The sequence below is a fragment of the Electrona antarctica genome, assembly GCF_951216825.1.
Source record: "Electrona antarctica genome assembly, chromosome: 16".
In the NCBI taxonomy this organism is placed as follows: Eukaryota; Metazoa; Chordata; class Actinopteri; order Myctophiformes; family Myctophidae; genus Electrona; species Electrona antarctica.
In genome coordinates this window covers 28,791,200-28,812,596 of record NC_136797.1, presented here as the reverse complement: position 1 = coordinate 28,812,596, position 21,397 = coordinate 28,791,200, and the positions used below count along the sequence as shown (strand labels likewise).

General features: G+C 42.0%; 2 protein-coding genes and 1 long non-coding RNA gene across 5 annotated transcripts; 2 read left to right on the top strand and 1 right to left on the bottom strand.

The window, feature by feature from the left end:
• The first annotated feature begins 1,521 nt into the window (after positions 1–1,521).
• On the top strand, positions 1,522–3,600 carry LOC306939979. The gene is made up of 2 exons (XR_013791958.1): positions 1,522–1,887; positions 2,646–3,600. It is a non-coding gene; the product is annotated as an uncharacterized lncRNA (long non-coding RNA).
• A 4,792-nt stretch (positions 3,601–8,392) lies between these two features.
• On the top strand, positions 8,393–11,095 carry cdc26 (cell division cycle 26 homolog). 2 transcript variants are annotated; one of them, XM_079524834.1, is made up of 3 exons: positions 8,393–8,541; positions 10,293–10,378; positions 10,791–11,095. In XM_079524834.1, the coding sequence occupies exons 2-3, from the start codon at positions 10,298–10,300 to the stop codon at positions 10,965–10,967; spliced, it is 258 nt and encodes an 85-aa protein (XP_079380960.1). In that variant the 5' UTR covers positions 8,393–8,541; positions 10,293–10,297; the 3' UTR covers positions 10,968–11,095. The 2 variants fall into 2 exon arrangements, with proteins under 2 accessions (XP_079380960.1, XP_079380959.1); XM_079524833.1 differs by having other exon boundaries at positions 10,290–10,378.
• Positions 11,096–11,742: 647 nt separating this feature from the next.
• slc31a1 (solute carrier family 31 member 1) lies at positions 11,743–21,249 on the bottom strand. Of its 2 annotated transcripts, none has more exons than XM_079524831.1 (5): positions 21,047–21,249; positions 15,557–15,724; positions 14,893–14,965; positions 14,515–14,683; positions 11,743–14,164 (listed from the first exon to the last, which is right to left on the bottom strand). In XM_079524831.1, exons 2-5 carry the CDS (start codon positions 15,722–15,724, stop codon positions 13,963–13,965), a joined length of 612 nt encoding a protein of 203 aa, XP_079380957.1. In that variant the 5' UTR covers positions 21,047–21,249; the 3' UTR covers positions 11,743–13,962. The 2 variants fall into 2 exon arrangements, with proteins under 2 accessions (XP_079380957.1, XP_079380956.1); XM_079524830.1 differs by having other exon boundaries at positions 21,051–21,247.
• Between the last annotated feature and the right edge of the window lie 148 nt (positions 21,250–21,397).

Below are 21,397 nucleotides of genomic sequence, written 5' to 3'. Positions count from 1 at the left end.
AACTGTTGAAAATACACGTTAATAATTCATTATTTAATCTGATTCCTCATACTAATGAGACAGCAGTAGCTAACCAACATAGCCATGTTTTGTGTTACTTTAAAGGCTAAGTTCCATGAATGATTTCAGTTTTGCCTGGGTTAGTCATTGATTAAATCAGTGGTCCTTGAGTGGGCGGGACGGACGGACGGACGGACGGACGGACGACTACTTTAGCCCTATATACATGGCTATTTGAAAATAGACGATCTACAATCTCACAAAACATCTTGAACATTTTAGAAACCTTTTTTTGTTAATCTTGATATCAAAAATCCATAATGCACTCAATACTTAGTCTGGGCTACTTTTAAGTAAACAACTTCATCAATGGGGCGTGACGTGGAGGTGGTGATCTGATCAGCCTGTGGCACTGCTGAGTTGTTGCGGAAGCCCAGATTTTCTTTGATGGCATCATCTGTATTGTTGAGTCTAGTGTGTCACACCTTCCTCTTGACAATACAACATACTAGTGTGGATTCTCTGTGGGGGTTCAGGTCGGGCCAGTTGGCTGGTCAGTCAACTTAAGCGTGGTAATATCATAGTATGTACACCAGTTTCTGGTAGTTCGGGCATTGTAGACAGGACAGGTGCCATGTCCTGCTAGAAATCTAAGAAGGAAAATTGGCATCTCCATAAAGCAGTGGTTCCCAAAGTGGGTTCTGGGGACCCCCAGGGGTCCTTGAGGGAGTTCCAGGGGGTCCCCAGCTAAAAATAAAGATAGTTAGGAACCAAATGGACCCTTATGGGTCTGTAACTCAGAGAGTGTACGTTTGGTTCCATTTGTACACCCGGGAGATAAATTAACTTTGATTTTACAATATACTTTGGGGTCCCAGAGATAGCAATGGGGGACCGTAGCTTAATTCAGGTCAAACCGGGGTCCTTGAAATGAAAATGTTTGAAAATCACTGCTAAAACCGTGAAAATCTTCTCTTATGGGGGCCCTTGGCATATATTTTCAAATGGGGGGTCCGTGTGCTAATGAGTGTCAAATTGGGGGTCCTTGACATGAAAAAGTTTGGGAACCACTGCCATAAAGCTTAACATAGGAGAGAGATTGATCTGTTCATCTGGGGGTCTTTGACATGAAACACATTTTTATGGGGCGTTGGTTCCCCCTGCTGGTGACTGAGTGTTTCTCTTTTTCAAGCCTTTTATGAATAGAGCCTTTGATAAGGCTTGAGTTTCTTCTGTGTTTAACTTTGAAATGAGATCTCTGACAGAGAAACAAAAGGACACAAAAAACGAAGCACATAATAAAGGTTAGATTAACAAAGCTAAGATTTTAATAGATGGCAATGGAGATTGCAGAATTTAGGACCACAATGGAAACAAGTCCCCATGACCTTTAGCCTAAATGTCTAAAATGACTGTTAACTAGAGAGAGGCTACTCTAATAAAGTATTCAATCAATCAAACAAACATTTAAAGTGAAGTCTCTTTGAGAGAGAGAGAGAGAGAGAGAACCCCTACCAGGACCTCTGCACTGCAGAATGTCTACCTCAGAGAAAGAGAACTGGTCAGTCCACTTAGGTTTCGACTGAACAAGTCTCTCTCGCTCTCTCTCTCTCTCTCCACCTGTGGCCCCTCCCCTCCTCAATCCTCAGGTGTGTCATGTTCTGACTGACTGGCTGCTGCCATTCTCAGGGGAGACGCGAGACGAGATTGGACGCGTTGAGTTCGTGTTGAAAACGGGAGAGAGAAAAACAAGCAGAAAAAGTTTCCCGTAGGTTTTGGTGTCACGAAGGGAGAGAGAGAGACGGGGGGTTAGAAAGTAGACAGACGGAGAGCAGCTGAAGAGACAGAAGACGGACATTTTGTTGTGGAATCTTTGTCAAGAAAAGAGTGAGTAGAAAGTCAATACAACATTCATGATGAACATAGGATATACACGTGTATGGTTTAAAACAAATGTATGATGTTATCCTAATTATAATTTGAACTTATATTAGAATGGGTACCGTAACACTGTAACAGCATCCTTGACATAGGCTACAGTGATTCATAGGAACGTGACGTTTATTTTGGCATGTTGTGATTTGGTGTAGCATTGACAACTTGACAAGTGCTGCTTTTAGGCCAGTGGTTCCAAAACTTTTTCACGTCAAGGACCCCCAAATTGACACTCATTAGCCTCGCGGACCCCCATTTGAAAATCTATGCCAGGGACCCCCATAGGAGAAGATTTGTACGGCTCTAGCAGTGATTCTCAACCATTTTAATTTCAAGGACCCCAATTTGAATGGCATTTCTATCTCTGGGACCTAGTACAATCAATGTTATTGTAATTAACCCTAACGGGTCCATTTGGTTCCATTTGTACACTCTCAGAGTTACAGACCCATAAGGGTCCATTTGGTTTCAAACTATCATTTAGCTGGGGACCCCCTGGAACTCCCTCAAGGACCCCTGGGGGTCCACAAACCCCACTTTGGGAACCACTGTTTTAGGCTACCATTACCACTTCTACTATTACCTACTATTACTGCTACCACCACCACTTACTATTTCAACTACTATCTATTCTAGTAGGCTATGCTATAGTAGACTACTTGTATTAATTCTAAACTGTCTCTTTCCACATGTATCTCCCCGTGGTCCAGAGAACAGCTGGATAACTGACAAATCACAACATGTCCAACAATGTCATCAATCTGTCCATGGACAACCCCTACGGTCACGTGACCATTCCCCGGGCCAAGCTGCGAGGACTGGACGACTCCACGGTCATCGCCAACCCCATAGCCCAGAACGGTGACGCGTCCAGCCCGCCTTCCGACGGAGTGCAGAACCCACCCCCTCCTTACATGGTCAAGGAGGACACGGAGGAAGTGATGAGGTGTCCGTGGTGTTGCTATCGCTGCCGTCGGAAGAAATGAGCTTGCGACGACCCGTAGAACTGCTGGTGTTCCATCCCACCACCAGGACCTGTAGTATCGCTGGGTTTCTATCCCACCACCAGGACCTCTAGTACTGCTGGTTTTATATCCTGCAAGGACCTCTAGTAGTGCTTGTTTTGTATCCTACCAGGACCCCTAGTACTGCTCGTTTTATATCCTGCAAGGACCTCTAGTAGTGCTTGTTTTCTCTCCTACCAGGACCCCTAGTACTGCTGGTTTTGTATCCTACCAGGACTTTTATCAAGACCTCTCGTACTGCTGGTATTCTATCCTAACATGACCCCTATTGTTGCTGGTTCTGGTATTATAGAAAATCGGCAATAGATAAAACTGACAGAACTGGTAGCCTATATTTGTTCAGTAGGCTATAGGATAACCTGTAAAAAATGAATTGCACATGGCAAGAAGTTAACTTCTGTACAAACCCTGCTGTTAACAGAGGCAAGCTGAAGACCGTCTCTTATGTATTTATGACTCCCTTGATCCCTTTATTGTATTATTAATATTGTCGCTGATGTTTGTTACTTTGAAGTACAGCTCGATGAGTGTTGTATCTCTGGGTCAGTCGTCATGTATTGTGTGTGTGTGTGTGTGTGTGTGTGTGTGTGTTTTGTTTTAGAACCCCCAGGTAAAGAAATAAAGATGTTAATATCTGGTACGGCAGGACTTTCTTGTTTTGTCATTTTAACATGGGGCGGGGTGCGTTCCCACGGGAAGTGATGTCATGGAAAGACCGGACGGCATTCCTAACATAGCAGAAAGTTTCTGTTTGTGTTGTCAGCGAAGGCCCGGGTGGATGCACAAGCTGTGGGTCTCAGCCCAAACTAACCCTTTTGGCTGGTGGACTCTTGAACCCTGAGCCTAGTACCTAACGCAATTATATGAGGCAAGTAATTCAATTTGAAACATTGAGTCATTTCTCTGTTTGGAAACAGGGTGTGCTGATAATCTCTTTGTTTACAGGTACTGTTGTTTACATGCACATTCAGAGCAGGCTGAAAAACATTGCGTGTGTGTGTGTGTGTGCGCGTGCGTGCGCGCACACACACACACACCTGTGTCATTGTTTAACTAAAAGCACACCTGTGGCACTGGCTGTACAGTAATTCATCAGGCATTCTCCCTGGAGTGTGACTCAGGCGAGAACAAAGCGAAGGTCATTGAATAGAACAAGTTAAAACCACACTGAAAACTGCTCACATATCAAAGTTCTTTTTTCTTTGATATGAATCTGTTATTTTGTCCATTGTTGTTGATAGTTTAATTGGTCCACACAGTGGGACAATAAAGATTGGAATTCAAAAGACGAAGCCATGTGAACTGTTTTTTTCTTTTTTCTCTCGTCTTTCCTGAATGGATTAATTGTTCCCAGAATACACCTGGGGTCCGATGAGACATACTGTGGTTTTTGTATACTAGATGTTGATATTGAATTCACACGCTGACATTTCTAAATGATTGATTGACCCCCAGTTGGACATGAGTTTTACCTCTGGGACTCTAATCTAAAATCTCTTAAAGGGATATTTCACTTTCAAAAGATCTTTTGGTCATTTTATCATCTACTCAGGCTTACGTGACCCCAGACAGTTTTTGAGTGGTGCAACCACTCCCTTACGAAGCTGGGTGGCTGGCTGGCTGGCTGGCTGGGTGTGTGCCAGTACAATACAGTAGAGGGTACAGTAGAGGGACACACACGGTAACTGTCTTTTCTCAACCGTTTCGGACGCGGGGCGGCTCGCCGGAATCGGGCCGGCACCCTGGGTGCGTTCCTGTGGGTCAGTACAGTGACAGTACAGTACAGTAGAGGGACCCCCACACGTTCACTGTCATTTCTCAACCATTTTGGATCGGGCCGGCACCCTGGGTGCGTTCCTGTGGTTCTGGAACTTCCGCCCCCCCCACCCCCACATGGAGTTGCACCACTCACTTCACACAGGTGTGATTTTAAGTTACTTGATTCAGTATTTTGCCCCGCCCCCTTCCTATACAAACCCATTCTAACTTCAAACTCCAATTTAACCATGTTAGATTCATCAAACACCCGTCCTTTTTTATGGTGACTGTCCTAATACGTGTTTTTTCATTTACTGTTTGTCTCCACCAGGCCGAAGGCATGGGGAGAGAGTATGTTTTGCACTCCGTCCGTGTGTGTGTGTGTGTGCGTGTGTGTGTGTCCTTCCTTCCTTCCGTCCTTCCGTCCGTTATCAGCTAATCTCCGGTACCGTTGGCCCGATCGATGCCAAACTTTGCACACACACTCCATGGATGCCAACGATGAACCTCTGCCCCAAATATTCCTCAACGGCCTGTTATAGCGCCACCATGAGGCCGATTTAGGCAAAACACATTTCTGTAGATTACTCGTACACATTGTATCCATACATCACACAATTCGGTATACACTATCTCCATAGTCATGTGATCAACACAGATCTGCACAATTTCCCATCTTCCATCCTGATTGGCTAATATTGGCTTCCAAAGCTCACATGATTGGTCCGTTTCGAACAAAATGCCACAAATCACAAACACAGTGTGCAATTTCCGTGAAATTACACGCACATTTCCACTAGGCCGAGGACGACATGCCACTCATTATTTTCCAAATCAGCCTCATGGTGGCGCTATAACAGGCCAATTCCTGTTTTTAGCTATAACTTCATCAATCTGTATACAACTTATGTATGCGCTCTCCCTAGAGGCCATGGAAAAACATTGTCCCTGCATCCCTCCACATCTGCCGGTTATAGCGCCACCATGAGGCCGATGTCTGCTAAACACATTGCTTATGTTAGTCGCACAGATTTCATCCAAATCTCACGCAAATCGGTACACATGATCTCTGTAGTCATGTGATCAAGACGAGTCTGTTGGATTTATCAGATTCTACACTGATTGGCTAACATTGCCTTCTAAAGTTTTCAGGAGTGGCCCGTTTCGTTCAAAATGCTGCACATGTCCTGCTCATCCAGAATTCTATCCTCATGCTATGAGTGATCTGGCTCTGCATTTCCTCAACAAAATGAAGAAAATTGTTGCAAAAAACAAACAAACAAAAAAACATGATTATATTACTCCTAAACATTTTGCCAAACATCACACACACTCCTATCCTCCTGGTGGAGACCTGTGCCCACTTTTTCTAGTTTCATCTATTTTTGAGTGGTGCAACCACTCTACGGAGCTATGTGTGTGGGTTGGTGGGTGGCTGGCTGGCTGGGTCTGAGCACGAAAACAGCATGGTTGTTTTTCACCACCTGTGCACACAAACATACATGCACATATTAACTGTATATATGATGATTTCAGGTGTGCCAGTACAGTACAGTACAGTGACAGTACAGTACAGTAGGGTACAGTAGAGGGACCCCCACACGGTAACTCATTTATCAACCGTTTCGGACACGGAGCGGCCCGCCGGAACCGGCCCGCCGGAACCACGGGAGGTAGTTTAGAGACCAGGATTAATGCATGTTTTTTGTGAGGGTACCTACCCTAGGGGACACGGGGAGAACATGCAAACTTCACACAGAAAGGCCCTTTCGCCAACCCCGCCTCGGGTATGGGCACTGATGACGCGGAGGAGGGAACACGCCCACAGTGTCCCCAGCGGGAATCGAATCCAGGACCTTCTAGCTGTGAGGCGACAGCACTACCGACTGCCACCGTGCCCCTGTGTGTTAATTTAACTCTGAGTGTCATAGACCCATAACCCCTTAAGGACCTCTGGTGGTCCTCTGACCCGGCTTTGAGAACCACTGCTCTATAATGAATTGAACAATTAAGCAGGTTTGTCTCATTTCAGTGACCTTTATTGATATGACACAGATCTGTATGCACATATTTCCAAAGAATAGATTTTGAACACATGAATATAATTGCGACCGAAGGAATCGAGCATTTCCCATCAGTTAGTGTGTCGGGCACCATATATGTTGCCCATGTCTCGTGACATCATGTGACATCAGGGATGGACATGTGGAGACCCTGATGTCATAGTAAATGCGACCTGCTGTCGCAGTTAAGCCCATATATGGAGATCCCTGGTGTCATCATTATTGGCCAGCAACTCTACATCTGACCTCAAACCCTTAAATCTCCATATGGATATATTTCAGAACCTGTTCTGAGTTCTGACATTCCATATGTTGATCCTTCCCCATCCATCCTTCCTCTTCGATGTCTCCCCTTTTGACTTAAACCTGTCCATTGAAATTTCAAACTCTAGACGGGCGGGCATGCCCAAAAGTTATTAGTGCAGCCGCACCCGGCAGCCGGCGAAAACTAGAGTTCTCAACAGGCCCGAAAATTAAGTCCCGACCCTACCTTGGCCCTCATCAAACCCCAAGAGAATGTCCCCGCTACCACCCTTAGATCTCCATATGGAGCTGACCTGTTCTGACATTCCATATGTTGATCTGACCTCATCAAACCCTGTACACTCAAGACATGCTCCTTATATGGCCAGTACGGAATTCATTCCATGTTGATCTGACCCCCCATGCCAAAGCGCCAGCACTCGCCCAGCAGTATGCCATCAACGAGGCGGATGCGTGCAGGCGACCTTGCCCTTTAGGCCGAGGTCTTACTCGTATATATGAGATAGTATAATATATGAGATGGAACTAAAATAAGATTAAACGGGATACATTACATTTAATCATTACAGCATCTAATACTTTACTTTACTAATACGATTTCTTCAAGGATATTAGATATAATGTATTTGTCTTTATTATATTCATATTGGGTAGTAGGTACAGTTCAGGTTTCAGGCTTTTTAATGTAGTTAAAACTGTCTCTTCTAAACAAACATTGCACCTATATGTTGTTAAAAAAAACTGACTCACGAGAAAGGGAGACGCAGGCACAGAGTAACAAAATAAAAATCTAATTTAGAATAAAGCGGTACCAGTCATCTTCAATGTGCTCTCTCTCATATACAAGCCTTAGTCCAGTAATAATGCTATTTGACCTCAAGCTAATTGCAAAAAAAACAGACTCAGCTGATTTTGCATCTTCAATATTGAATAACAGAAAAAAAGGTTGCCTGGAATTGTCTGAGGGGAAAGTGTTGAAAATGGCTTGTACAGTATGGCCACCATTGACATCCTATTATAAGGCAATATTTTCTAAATTTCCTTATGCTTTAAGTAGCATGTGACACGTGACATGTCAAACTAGGGGGTTTTCATGATGCTGAATCCATTCCAAGCATTATAGTTTTGCACAAAAAAACTCCTTGGGCTAAAAACGGCCATAGCCGTCTTGACAAATGTGCAGCACATTTGGGCACGTTGCTATGGCCAAATTTAGCCATACCCTTTTTTCTGTTATTCAGGATATATTGAAGATGCAAAATCAGCTGAGTATGGTTTTTTTGCAATTAGTTTGAGGTTGATCCTGTATTCTCCATAGATTTCCTGTACAAGCCTGTGGAGGGCAGCATTGCGCTTTTCAGTGTACATTCGAAGAAAGACCGGAAGCATTAGTATAGCTTTACATGATGACGCGCTATCGACAGAGCTTTGGCTACTGACTTAAAACAAAACAATAACAACAATAATAATACACCTTAAAACGTCCATTTAGTTCGGTAAGTTGAAGTTATAATAATAATTAGCAACAACAATATGTTGAGAATAGTCAAAGAGCGTTAAAACGTTGTCTGTCTGCCTCTTCGGCTGTGATGCTAAATGCTAACATAATAACATCTAATAATAAATCACATACAACACGTTTAAAGTGATTTAAAAACATCTAATATGAACTGTTCCTCAATAGCTTTCTGTCATAATGTCACAATGAGTTATATAATTATGTTTTATATTAGTCATGAATTATAGAATATTAGTTATATGAATACTCATCTATTGATTCACATTTCAAATATATGAATGCTTCTAAAACAAATGTCGTTTAAAACTTTTTGAATAACACATTATGACATCCCCCAAACATTAGGTCCAGTTGATAGAATTTTCTTTAGAACATTGTTGACCAAGCTCATCAACACTGTACATACAGCTTGTTTACTTTTTGATTGATTGAATACTTTATTAACAGTTTGCAATTTGTACATGGTATGGTTTACAATGATTGTTAAAAGGTTAACCCAGAAAGCCCTACAGGGGCTTGTTTCCATTATGGTCCTTTACTCCTTGGTATTCAATATTCATCTTGACATCTGATTTAATTTGAAGATATTTATTGACCAATGAACTTCAAAAGGGCATGGAGAACATAACAGCAACCATTGGGCCATTCATCACAATACTCCCCAAACACATCAGAGAGATGCCCCATCCCTCCCTTCCTTCCTTCAAAACCGCCCTGAAAACCCTCCTGTTTAGAATTGCTTTTCCGACTTGACTCTGATCTCAACTCTTGTTTTTATAGTTTTATAAAAAAAACTATCTTATAGCGTGCGTGCACACACACACACACACACACACACACACACACACACACACACACACACACACACACACACACACACACACACACACACCGACTTTGAGTAACTAAGTGGATATGGGAGGAAAGGAGGCACTGGAGCAACTCACAGTTTAAGCAAGTAAAAAAGCGACAACGTTTCGATGTTTCAGTTACATTTACGTCAGGTTCATGAATGAGATGACCTGATGAAGATGTAACTGAAACATCGAAATGTTTTGCTTTTCTACTTGCACCCTGATAATAAAATAAGGGCTTAAACTGTCTGAGTTGCTCCATGTGCCTCCTTTCCTCCTGTAACCTGTCCTGCCTCTGAGATGCACCAGACTGGCCTTCCATAGGCTAGAGGCCTCTGAGATGCACCAGACTGGCCTTCCATAGGCTAGAGGCCTCTGAGATGCACCAGACTGGCCTTCCATAGGCTAGAGGCCTCTGAGATGCACCAGACTGGCCTTCCATAGGCTAGAGGCCTCTGAGATGCACCAGACTGGCCTTCCATAGGCTAGAGGCGAGGTTGGAACTCACCTTCTGCTTTAACTAAGTGGATAGCCGTATATTTATTTGTTTAAGCTGTTGAAACATCTCCAAATCATGTTTTACAGACTGAAGAGTAGAGGTGATGGCATTGCTTTGCACTTATTTGTCTGTAAATAAATGAGCATGTGTCCAATCTGTTATTTCTTTTAATACTGGTGTGGGAAAGTATCAGGCCTAGACACAGCATTCAACCTCTAATAGTCTGTGGTGGAATTAACTCCCAAATCACCTCTTTGTGGCTATATTTAAACAATTATATTTATATACATGTGATGTGTGTGAAAGAAATATAAAACATTTGTATTAGCATACAAATTTAGATATTTATATTAATTTATTTATTTTCATCAGCAGCGGCCATGTTGAGACGAAAGCCAACTAGGCTGGAGCTTAAAATGGATGACACGGAGGAGTTTGAAACCATCAAGAAGGAGCTGGAGGTAGAACTGTAGCATCAACATAACTGTCATACCTAGTATAGTATCCACCTAGCAGCCGCCTAATAACAATTTCTTAACCCATTTAGACCTGAGGACGCATCTGTGTTGCCTTAGCCTTTAACCACTATTTGAAACTTTAGCTGTTGAAAAATAGCAAATCTACTCAGGTCATAACCACGTTACGAGCTTGCAGATCTGCTATTTTTGAAAACTTATGAAAATGTGGCGCTTTCAATGTATTTTCTTTCACAGTGAACGTTCTTAACTTATCTTTGCATCTGGGTCCTGAAATAGTTTACATGAAATAGTTTGAGAACCATTGATATAGAAGCATAGGTTTTTCAGAAAACTGTCCAGGATTTAGAAGACATTTGTAGAATCTGGTCTCAGGTATCAATTTCTTAATTGTCAGAATCGCAGGAAGCAGTGCGAGGATGCTGATGCCATGGGCGGGGCCAGTGATGGAGGGACATCTGCCACCGGAGACGTGGGCAAGACACGGGAGCAGGCGGTGAACGAGCGAATTGGCTACAAGCCCCACCCAAAGCCCAACACACTGCCGTCCTTATTTGGCAACCTGCAGTTCTAAGTTGTCACTGTTGGACCAATGACAAATTATTTACAATGGATAACTGAGTTGTGTGATATATTGTGAAAACAATCTGTGATTGTATATTTGTTTTGTAATGTAAAAATAAAGTTTTTCTACCATTGTTATTATGGTTATTCTTTTCTAGAACATTGTCCTAGACAGGAATATTTGTTAGCTCTGACATTATTCTAATGTCCAATATCTATATCTACTAACTAATAACTATTGACCCAGGTTCCTGAAGGTGCTATACCTGTCCAGTTCCGTTTCCCAAAGATTTGCTTGATTGGCTAGGCCGCTAGGCAATAAGCATCAAATTCAACTGGAAACGTACATAATACGCATGTGCTTTAGTTGCCACATCAAATTAAATTACAGGGAACTGAATCAGATGGACACTGGTATGCCATCTTTGGGAAACCAGGACTGCAGTAATGCAGAGCCTATATTTGTTACCTCTGATACATTATTCTAATAGTTATCTCCGATACCTTAATATTTTGGTAGACACAGGGATATGTTACCTCTGATTCATTATTCTAGTAGACAAATTGTTACTTCTGATATATTACAGTACAGGAATATTTCTTACCTGTGAAACATTCTAGTACAGCTAGAGACTCAGTCTCAACTGGCCCACCCATTTATTGGCTGTATTCAGAGCACGTTTGTGTTCTTGGATCAATGGAACTAACATCAAGTTTTTTATTTAGTATTTTAATATTAGCATATAGACTAACATTTACCTACAAATGCATTGGGCAAACCGGCATTTGATAAACATCTATTTTATTCATTGTCTTCAACAAACGATTCCAGCATAGAGTACAAAAGTTTAGAATACGTCATCTTGTTTACAACAAAAATGAAAAGAAATTAGACTGCAAACAACCAAACTCCAACTGAAGTTCACGGCGGGGTTTGGCGTAAACAAAAACAAAATACTGTCAGATGGCAACAAATCTCTTCATAATGCTACATCTATGGTGTTTCTTACCCTATGATCTCCCTTGAATTGGGACATGTAGATGTGTGTATGTGTGCGTACAGTATATTCAGTTCATATACACAGACAAGTGACAAAAAAATCCTTCAAACAGCTTCAATGCACCTTGGCATAGATCACACAACGTAAAAGTCTCTGAAACTACTGAGCGACTGAACGACATTCTAACAAAATATATTACTCATCGGGTGTTGTGATAATGCCGGTGGAGAGTGCTCTTTAAGTGTCTAGTAGTCTAATGTTAGTGTTCAACGGGATAGAAATCTGGTGACTGCGAAGGCCATAGCATTTGATTCACATCATTTTCATACTATTAGCCATTACATGATCAGAGGATAAAGGTGATCACTCAGAATGTGCACTTGTGTATTGACTCTTCCCTCTTAAAGGAGAATTCCATACTAGAAGGCTTTCTTACCTTTCTTTGTAGTGGTTACGTCCCCACCAAAGAGGTCCAGGTGTTTTTTTGTGCAAAAACTCCTTATTGGCTATTTCCCCTACCATAAGCCCTCAATGAATTGCATTGAATTGAATGGGAATTGAATGGGGCTATGGGGTGTTGTGCTAATTCGCTTATTTCCATCGAAATAAGTAGTAAAGTGTGCCGCTTGGGATATTATTTACATTATGAAGAGAGGATATATACAAAAAAATTATAATTTTGAGCGATGGCAATAAGCGAATTAGCACAACACCCCATAGCCCCATTCAATTCCCATTCAATTCAATGCAATTAATTGAGGGCTTATGGTAGGGGAAATAGCCAATAAGGAGCTTTTGCACAAAATAACACCTGGACCTCTTTGGTGGGGACATAACCACTACAAATAAAGGTAAGAAAGCCTTTTAGTATGGAATTCTCCTTTAAGGGGAGAATTGAACCCAAACAATGCCCCCACAGAATAAGAGCCATCAGACTACTTCACTGTTGAGGTCACGCATACAGCCCCCTCTTGGTTTTCTTGGTGTATGCCACAAGTGCACTCGTGGAGAATATGAAGGATGATGACTCCTGACCATATTACATTCCCCCCCCACATCTCTGTAGAACAGTGCCTGTGGTTTTGTTCCACCACTGAACTCTCAAATGTGCATTTTGCCTTCATAATGAAGGGTTTATGCACTGCAACACTATATCATCCCACAGTATGTAGTTGTTGACAGACTGTTTCTTGCTGGCACAGTGTGATCATGTCCCACATTGTCATTGTCAGTCACCCGAGTAAGTGTTAGAGTAACACAGTGTTACTCTATTGTTCTTTACATATCACACTAATGCACATTGCACAAGTATCATGGTCATTGAATGTGCACTTGTTGCCGAGCCGACCACAATTTCTGACTCTATTTACTGATGTCTTTGCCATGGATGGAAATGCAGATGTCACTGTTCCTATAAGCCAGTAGTGCAGACTTTGTGACTTTATTTAATTGAGTCATGCAGTCCACCTGTATTTATTCAGGGGTTTCCTTTAATTTGTCACTGGTCTGTACATCAGTAGATATAGTCATTACTCATTAAGGCATTATTGTTAAGGTTTGCCCGGCTTCGCCCCCATCCCCCCCAATGTCTATTTGGTCCCAGGCTATGATCACTTGCTCGCTTCTGTGATTTCTTTTTTTCCTTCCAATGAGGCATTCCATTAAAGGGGGGCCAGTTTTGTAATTACCTTAGAGTTATCGAGATGAACGGCTTCCATTCTAAAAAAAAAAAACTGAAATAAAATAAAAGGCTAGTTCGCTCCATCAGCCGGGGAAGTCTCGAGGAAGGCAGATCAACCCTTCAACTTTTCCCTTTGACATCACTGCTAATGTACCAAAACAAGCCCGATCCGCTTCCGTACCGAGATGACCCCAGTCTAAAGCGTCGTTCCGAAAGAACGACTTTGACCGTTTGCGAACTAAATTATAAATTAAAGCTATAATAATGATCCAAAAAGAAATTTAAACAAATCTAAGGTTCTAAGCACGTTTGTGAATGCCCCCCTAGTGGCAGTGCTCTGTGATGTCCACCACCACCGCCTTCTTCCAGCTGAACAGGAAGTAGCCTGCACCGGAGCCTAGTGCCACGGCGATGCACAGGTATCCGTTGTAGGTCATGAAGACGAGCATGAGTAAGTAGCTCACGACCACCTGGACCACTTGGAGTAACGTCTGGAAGAAGTGGGAGAGGCTGCACATCTTCGCCCTGCATGGGAGAAGTGGGGGAGGGACATTAGCACGCTAGCAGTGGCTCCATCATCACATGCAGTCATGTTAGTTAAACCAGTAAGAAGATCTGATGCCGATACTAAAACATGTCTTCTAAATCCTAACAGTTTTCTGATAAACTTATGTTGCAGTGGTCCTCAAAACCTTTCATGTCAAGGACCCCCAAAGTTATACTATGTATTTGGTCTCAGACTCCCACAGACCCCCAGAAGCAATGATTTCAGTTAGAAATGTTGGCTTAAAAAAAAGGTAGATAGATAGATAGATAGATAGATAGATAGATAGATAGATAGATAGATAATTAGCGTCGGCGACTGGATGTATTACCCAACGGTTTTGTGTGTCTCCATCATCACCGTCCCGTCGCCCCCTGGAACCGCCATGGAGTTGTAGCGCACGTTCACCAGGTTCCTCCGCAGGAGGTACTCCCGGCCCATCTTCAGACCCTCGTACAGGATGGCCAATATGAACATGGCAAAACACGCCCCCACCATCTCTGTGTGGTCACAGTTGTTGGATTAAAGGTTCATTGTGAGATATAAAGTAACAAACTTTGGATAAAAATTGCATAAAGGAAGTGAAGCATGAGATAAAAGCTAAAAGTGAATCGGAAGATATAAAAGAGATGTGAAGTCATACTTGTTTGGATTCAAAGTAAATCCTGACATATAATTAGCATGTTATTGGGTGTGTCAGTGTTTTTACCTCCAGGTGTGTTGATCACTACTCCTGGGAACAGAAGTTCAATGCCGTTGTAGCCAAAGTAGAATGACATCGCCTGGGAAAAACAACACTGTAATTACTACTTGTATTAACAGTAGTAGTAGTAGTACTAGTAGTAGTATTAAGTAGTTATTAACAGTACTAATAGTACAATAGTAACAGTAGTATTGACACACCAGTAGTAGAAGTAGGTAGTAGTATAAAGCAGTGGTTCCCAAAGTGAGGTCCGGGGAACCCCAGGGGTCCTTGAGGGAGTTCCAGGGGGTCCCCAGCTAAATGATAGTTTGGAACCAAATGGACACTTGTGGATCTGTAACTCTGAGTGTAGCAAATGGAACCATTTGGTTCCATTTGTACACTGAGTTAAATTAACATTGATTTTACAATATAAACTGGGGGTCCTAGAGATAGAAATGCCATTAAACGGGGGTCTGTAGACTACTGCATGTCAAACTGGGGGGTGCTTGAAATGAAAATGGTTGAGAATCACTGCTAGAGCCGTAAAATGGCTGGTCCCTGGCATGTCTCTTCAAATGGGGGTCCACAGGGTGTCGTGTCAAGATGGGGGTCCTTGACATGAAAAAGTTTGGGAACCACGACTGGTATAAAGTACTATTACGTATATTGTATTTAGTGGTAGTATTACCATCCCACACTTGGCGTCTGCCCCGTGCCCCGCATGGCCAGAATGGTCTACTGCGTGGGCAGCATGGTCCTCTGCCGCGTGGACTGGAGTGGCGGTGGTCGCATGCATCATGGCATGGTCGTGGTGGCTGTGGTCCATCTGGCTGTGGTCGTGACTGCTGTGGTCCATCTGGAATAATAATAATAATACATTAGTTTTAGTCTTTATGTAGGGTTTCAGCATGAAGTCCATTGAACAGTTTCAGGAGGCGCTGTATATTTAAGCCACTTTAAGAGGCAGCTTGAGATTTTTTAGGTGTGATTTCCGGAGGTTGTGTCATTTTCAGGAGATTTCAGGATGTACAGTAGGCCTATATTGGTGATTTCACAAAACGTCTAGTATGTTTTATGTTTCTCCTGGTGTACTGTACATACAGAAGTATTACGTATCTGAGTCCAGGGGATAATCCCATACGAGATGCTGCACGTGAACAGTACAGCACATTCAAGGATAGGGATTTATTCAGTCTTCGTCTGTCATGCGTATGCGTGCGTGCATGCGTGTGTGTAAAGTACAAATGTATATTCTTTGTGCCTTCCATTCAGTCACTCTGTCTCTCCCTCTCTCTCTAATCTAATGTCAAAGGTCTCCATCCCATTTAACCCAATCAGAAATGAGCTCTGGGCGTTATCAGCCAATCAGTGGGTAAGTACATCAGATGACAAAAGGTCAGGGCTGTGGCCAATTACAATTAAGGACGTTAGTGGTTGCCGCAGGTGACAAACGTCTGTTTTCTGTCTGTGATTATCATTTGTTTTAAGGCGGCTTGTTCTTTCCCGAAACATACACCGTGCTAATACTACTAAATAGTACTAACACTATTACTACTGTTAGTAATGGAGCCAATATACTAATCTAATACTATTGTAAAACTAGTAATACTAATTGATTGCATTTTAAATATATTATTTGTATACATAAGTCAAAAGGATAAAACTAAAAAGGCAGTAGTAGTATCAATAATTGTTGTTTAAATAAGTACCAATAGTACTAGTACCAGCCGTATCAGAGGTTGTAGTAGTTGTGTTGTAGCTGTATTATTATGTGTTGTCATAGCAGTAGCCCATACAGTAGCTTAGTAGTACTGTATATTAGCAATAGCTGTATTATTTAATAGTACAAATATTGTCATTTTAGATCAAAATGAACTTGTCAAACATAGAACAATCGTGAACTTCCAGCGTGTACAAACACGCTGGAAGTACAGTCGTACAGTACACACACCATCACCTTTATCAATATTCCACGTAATTTACCTACAAATATTTACAGAAAAATGTGAGCTCAGTAAAGGCTCAAGGTTCAAGGTTGTTCTTTATTTTGTATAAGTGTATAAGTATAAGTTGTGTACAGGTAAAACTTATTTTCTGTTTGTCTTTCTTCAGACAGCAGCATAGGCAATAACAGTCGGGTGCCGCATCGTCAGGTCAAGAATTAAGCAATATCGATGTGTGCGTGTGCATGTACACCTATTTAGTAATATTGTGTTTTGTAAAGAAGAGATTGGTCCTGACATGGAATCTGTGTAAATAAGACGGATGGTTTATTATTAGCCTATATGCTACGCAACATGATGGGTCACAGAGTCATGGTCTACTGCTTTATGTTTATACAGTATGTGCACACCAGCATGTCCCCGGTCAACTCTAAACAGATTTCTGTCATTCAAATTTCTCTGTGATCTACAAAATCTGATGGCTGATATCCTGGATATCATATCCTTGTAAAAAATAGTGTACATGAGAGAATCCGAAACCAGAGCCACACAGCCCTGCACTGGAACATTAAATATCCACGTAGATCTTGCCTACACGCATGATCAATTGCTGAATGGTTCAGCACCACGGCGGTGGCCAGCACAGTGAGCACACATAATTTAGGCATTTAGCAGACGCTCTTAATCCAGAGCGATTTACAGTAAGCAAGGAAAACACAAGGTAATACAATCTCAAGAAATACACATTTCTCTTTGCACTTTAGTCGACACCACCACATGGCTGTACAGCAAGGGGACAGTGACAGACACAGCTGCACATAACTTAATCAAAGCAATAAAATAACACATTGAACACAAGCTTAGATCGATTCCAGGAGGAGAAGAGACAGAGGAATAGGAGAGAGAGAAAGCTACCACAATGTTGCTGTTTTTTTTGTTTTGATCTTTTGTTTTTGCACGTGTTGACCCGCCCGCCCACACCTCAAATAATCGAGTCTGAAGCTTACCTAAACCCACTCAACCCGTGGGTTAACCCTGCAGGACTTGCGGTTCACAGCTGGATCGCGTATCACTAACACTAGCAAGCATATTATATACACCATTCAGCATTTATCAGTAGCTACCAGTGGGCACTTCTGCTTTTCAGAAACAGCACTACATTGCAGCCTACTACATGTGGGCTCTATACAACATACTGTGATCAATATAGATTAAGGGTGGGAATTATCGATTAATTCAAAAAATTGATTAACCGGTTAGTTGATAAGCGGCTTTTCTTTCTTAAATCTGAGAATCTTAATATCCTTCACATTTTGCTGATATACAGAAATAATACAAAAGGCATATTTATTTGACCATTAGAGATACAGGGCAATGGCATCTTGGTATGAGGAATAACATGAAATGAAAAGTGCAGTGCAGTGTCTTGTCTGTCACAGCACATGAAAAAGCAGAGATGTTTCTGTGGTGGCTACCAACTTCACCAAGGTGGGGGGAACTTTTTTTTTAATTGGCCCACATCCTCGTTCCTTGGTCGCACGAAAACCGCCAACCGCTGCCATTGTTAACTGTCAAGTTAAATTGAAGAATTTCTTAACAGCGATTAATCGATTAACTAATAACATCCCTAATTACACTCAATGGTGATGGCCTCATGGACTCATTGTCCATGAGGTCCATGAGGTGGACTCATTGTTCAAGCTAAACACTCGAACACCGCTTTTATGTTTGTGTAATGTTGTGCATGTGGTGCACACCAAAAAGAGGTAACTACTAACTACTACTCCTCTGCCCCAGATATTTGAGTCAATTTTGTGTTAAGACGATAGTAACAACAAAAACTGCAATCTGCAAAGGATAAAAGGTTATACGAATATGAATGTAGGGTACTATTGTTGTTGTGATTTCGGTTGGCCAACCATGTGGTCCCTTAAGATTCTCCATCTAACTAAGGGTGGAGAGTTTCAGTTGAATCGCGTGCGTGCAGAACACGGTGACACCAGGCAGTATCACATGGTAATTTCTGAAGTTTAATACACACAGAGAATATATAATGTACAGTATTGAACACATGACGTGAGCAGAAGATATGAGACAAGGAGATAGGAATAGAACATGCAACTCATACCATTGTGCACAGACGCCGCAGTCTATCAGATAAAGTAGTTGGAAGTTAGATGGTTATATCATATCATATCATATCATATCATAGGGTATCAATTATGCTTACGTAGAGTGATTGACCGCATGCGGGTCAAGCAGATAAAGGCCATCATAACAGGTATAATGATGATGAACACAATTATCTATAGTCACAAATAGATTAAAATGATAATATGTGAAATAAAAACATCTGGGTTTCCGAGGCTAGGTAATAAGTATCTTGTACCTGTTTTGCGTGTGCGCATGCGTGTGCGTGCGAGACAGAGAGTGAGTGTTGGGACAGTTTGCTCGTGTGTGTTTAAAGCCAATCAGGTAATAATATAGAAGGTCTCAAAAAGCATCTCATGTTCTACTTGCCCAAAGGTCATGTTCACCAGGCACCAGCCCAAAAAATGTATACACAACTCGATCAATGTTCAATGACCCTCGCCAATACAAACATGACCAAAGAGGAGACAGGGGCAGGTTTGACTAATCTAACTGCCCTTCTGATTGGCTGAGGAGAATGGCGAGGCTACTTAAAGAGATGAGTGTAATTTATGACACCCATAATTTATGACACCCATGACCTATACCTCCACCTGCTAAAGGCTGAAATATAAATATACTGACGCTGGAAGAAAATGTTGTCCTACCAGGACAACTTTCCAAGTTGAACAGCATGACGCTATTGCAATATTATGTAATGTGTGTGTGCACGCATGCATGTTGTCGGTGTCACAGGAAATGCTGATGTGAACCTGTTCTGGAACAATTGTGGCGCAAGTTAAAACTGTTCTTTCAATGCCAGCAGGTTGTATTATGTGTCTAAACAGAGTCTTGAAGTTGTGTCATTGTCGTCATCAGAAACAGTTTGTGCCATGATGGAATGAGGAATTTACGGTCCACTTCTCGAAACAACACTTCTTCGTTTCCTCTCTCCTCACCTTGTTTTTCTCCACACATTCTTGGTGGGAGGGACTAAGACACACGGAAAGGATGCAAGTGAGGGAAACAAGGATCTAATTTAAGGATTAGAGATGCGCCCAATGTAGTTTAGTACTAGTAGTAGCGGTAACCGGATGCTCGCCCCCTAGTTCCAGGTTTTAGTACTCCATGATGGAGTGAGTTGATTTGATGAATTGGTGTAATGTTCAAAACAATAGTCAGTAAGTCCAATCAAAAGTCTTCATGACTATTTCTTCCATGCAGAAACCTCACCAGTCATTGTATTATTTTAGCCACATTTGATGATAACACTACAACACTTGATTTGATTTGTATTAGGAATGCAAACCGTAACAACAGAACATGTTATAACACCCTTAGAACTAACACCCGTATAGAAGCATTATTGAAAATGTATTTACAAAAGTTATTTCCAGAAAAATAAATTAAAAATTACATAATATAAGTATAACCTTCTACGGTAGTTCCCAGTGCAACCACACACCCTCCCTTAAAAATGACCCTTTAACAACAATAACAACCCCACAAAGTCTAAAAATGTCCTTTGTTCCGCTTTGATATGCAGGGTCAGATTGTTCTCCACACAAACCATAGTGAACAATAGCCTGCTTGTTCCACAATACTTGTACTGTACAGTACACTATAATAATTGACTCTGTTATACTATAATACTTGTACAGCTAACAACTATTATACTTGTGCTATAATTCTATTACTTGTACTAATTACTGTGCAAGAAAAGTAGTACAATACTTGCAATTAACAGTCCTGTTCCACAGTTCCACTTCCAGACATTCCTCACATTCACTAGTCCCCACACAAATACATCCACACTGACCTCCATTTATTACTCACGCACGCACGCACGCGCAAACACACACATACACACACACACACACACACACACACACGAAATACAGCTGAATAAATACACACATACCCGTACTAAAACATCACTAACAAAGTACCACTCCAACAACAAAAAAGCTACGTGTAAACGGTTTAAAATCCGGGTATTTGTCCTTTGCGTCTTGTCGCCTTATGAACTTTATTCTATTTATTGTCTTTTCTGTGCATGTAAGCGCTAACTGTTAGCATAGGTGGAGGTCACACAGAAGCAGAACGTACCGTGTGTTATTGCCTTCTATCCGTGGCCGTGATCCTGCACTGAGTTCAGTGACGGTAGACAGAGATGTTTAGTCGGAGTGTCAAACACTTGCATCTGCTTTGAAAGCCTGTCTGTTTGGAACTTTAAAATCACACGACAGACACACAGCAACCTGCCACGACTGAGTGACGCGCTCGTGCTCGTGACACTGAAGTGACTGACGTCACGACGCCGCGGCGTCTGACGTATCGTGAAGGGGTGGACACATTGGTGCTCAAGTGGGGTCCGGCCGGGACCCCTAGGGGTAGACTGCAGCCTCCTCCTTCATTGTCACACATCTGTGAATGTAATGCATGTACCACATGCA

Coding starts and splice junctions, on each gene's coding strand:
- cdc26 (XM_079524834.1), top strand. CDS start 10,298: ATGTTGAGACGAAAGCCAACTAGGCTGGAGCTTAAAATGGATGACACG. Junction 10,379..10,790: donor CCATCAAGAAGGAGCTGGAG/GTAGAACTGTAG, acceptor CTTAATTGTCAG/AATCGCAGGAAGCAGTGCGA.
- slc31a1 (XM_079524831.1), bottom strand. CDS start 15,724: ATGGACCACAGCAGTCACGACCACAGCCAGATGGACCACAGCCACCAC. Junction 14,966..15,556: donor CAGACGCCAAGTGTGGGATG/GTAATACTACCA, acceptor TGTTTTTCCCAG/GCGATGTCATTCTACTTTGG. Junction 14,684..14,892: donor AGTGATCAACACACCTGGAG/GTAAAAACACTG, acceptor GTGACCACACAG/AGATGGTGGGGGCGTGTTTT.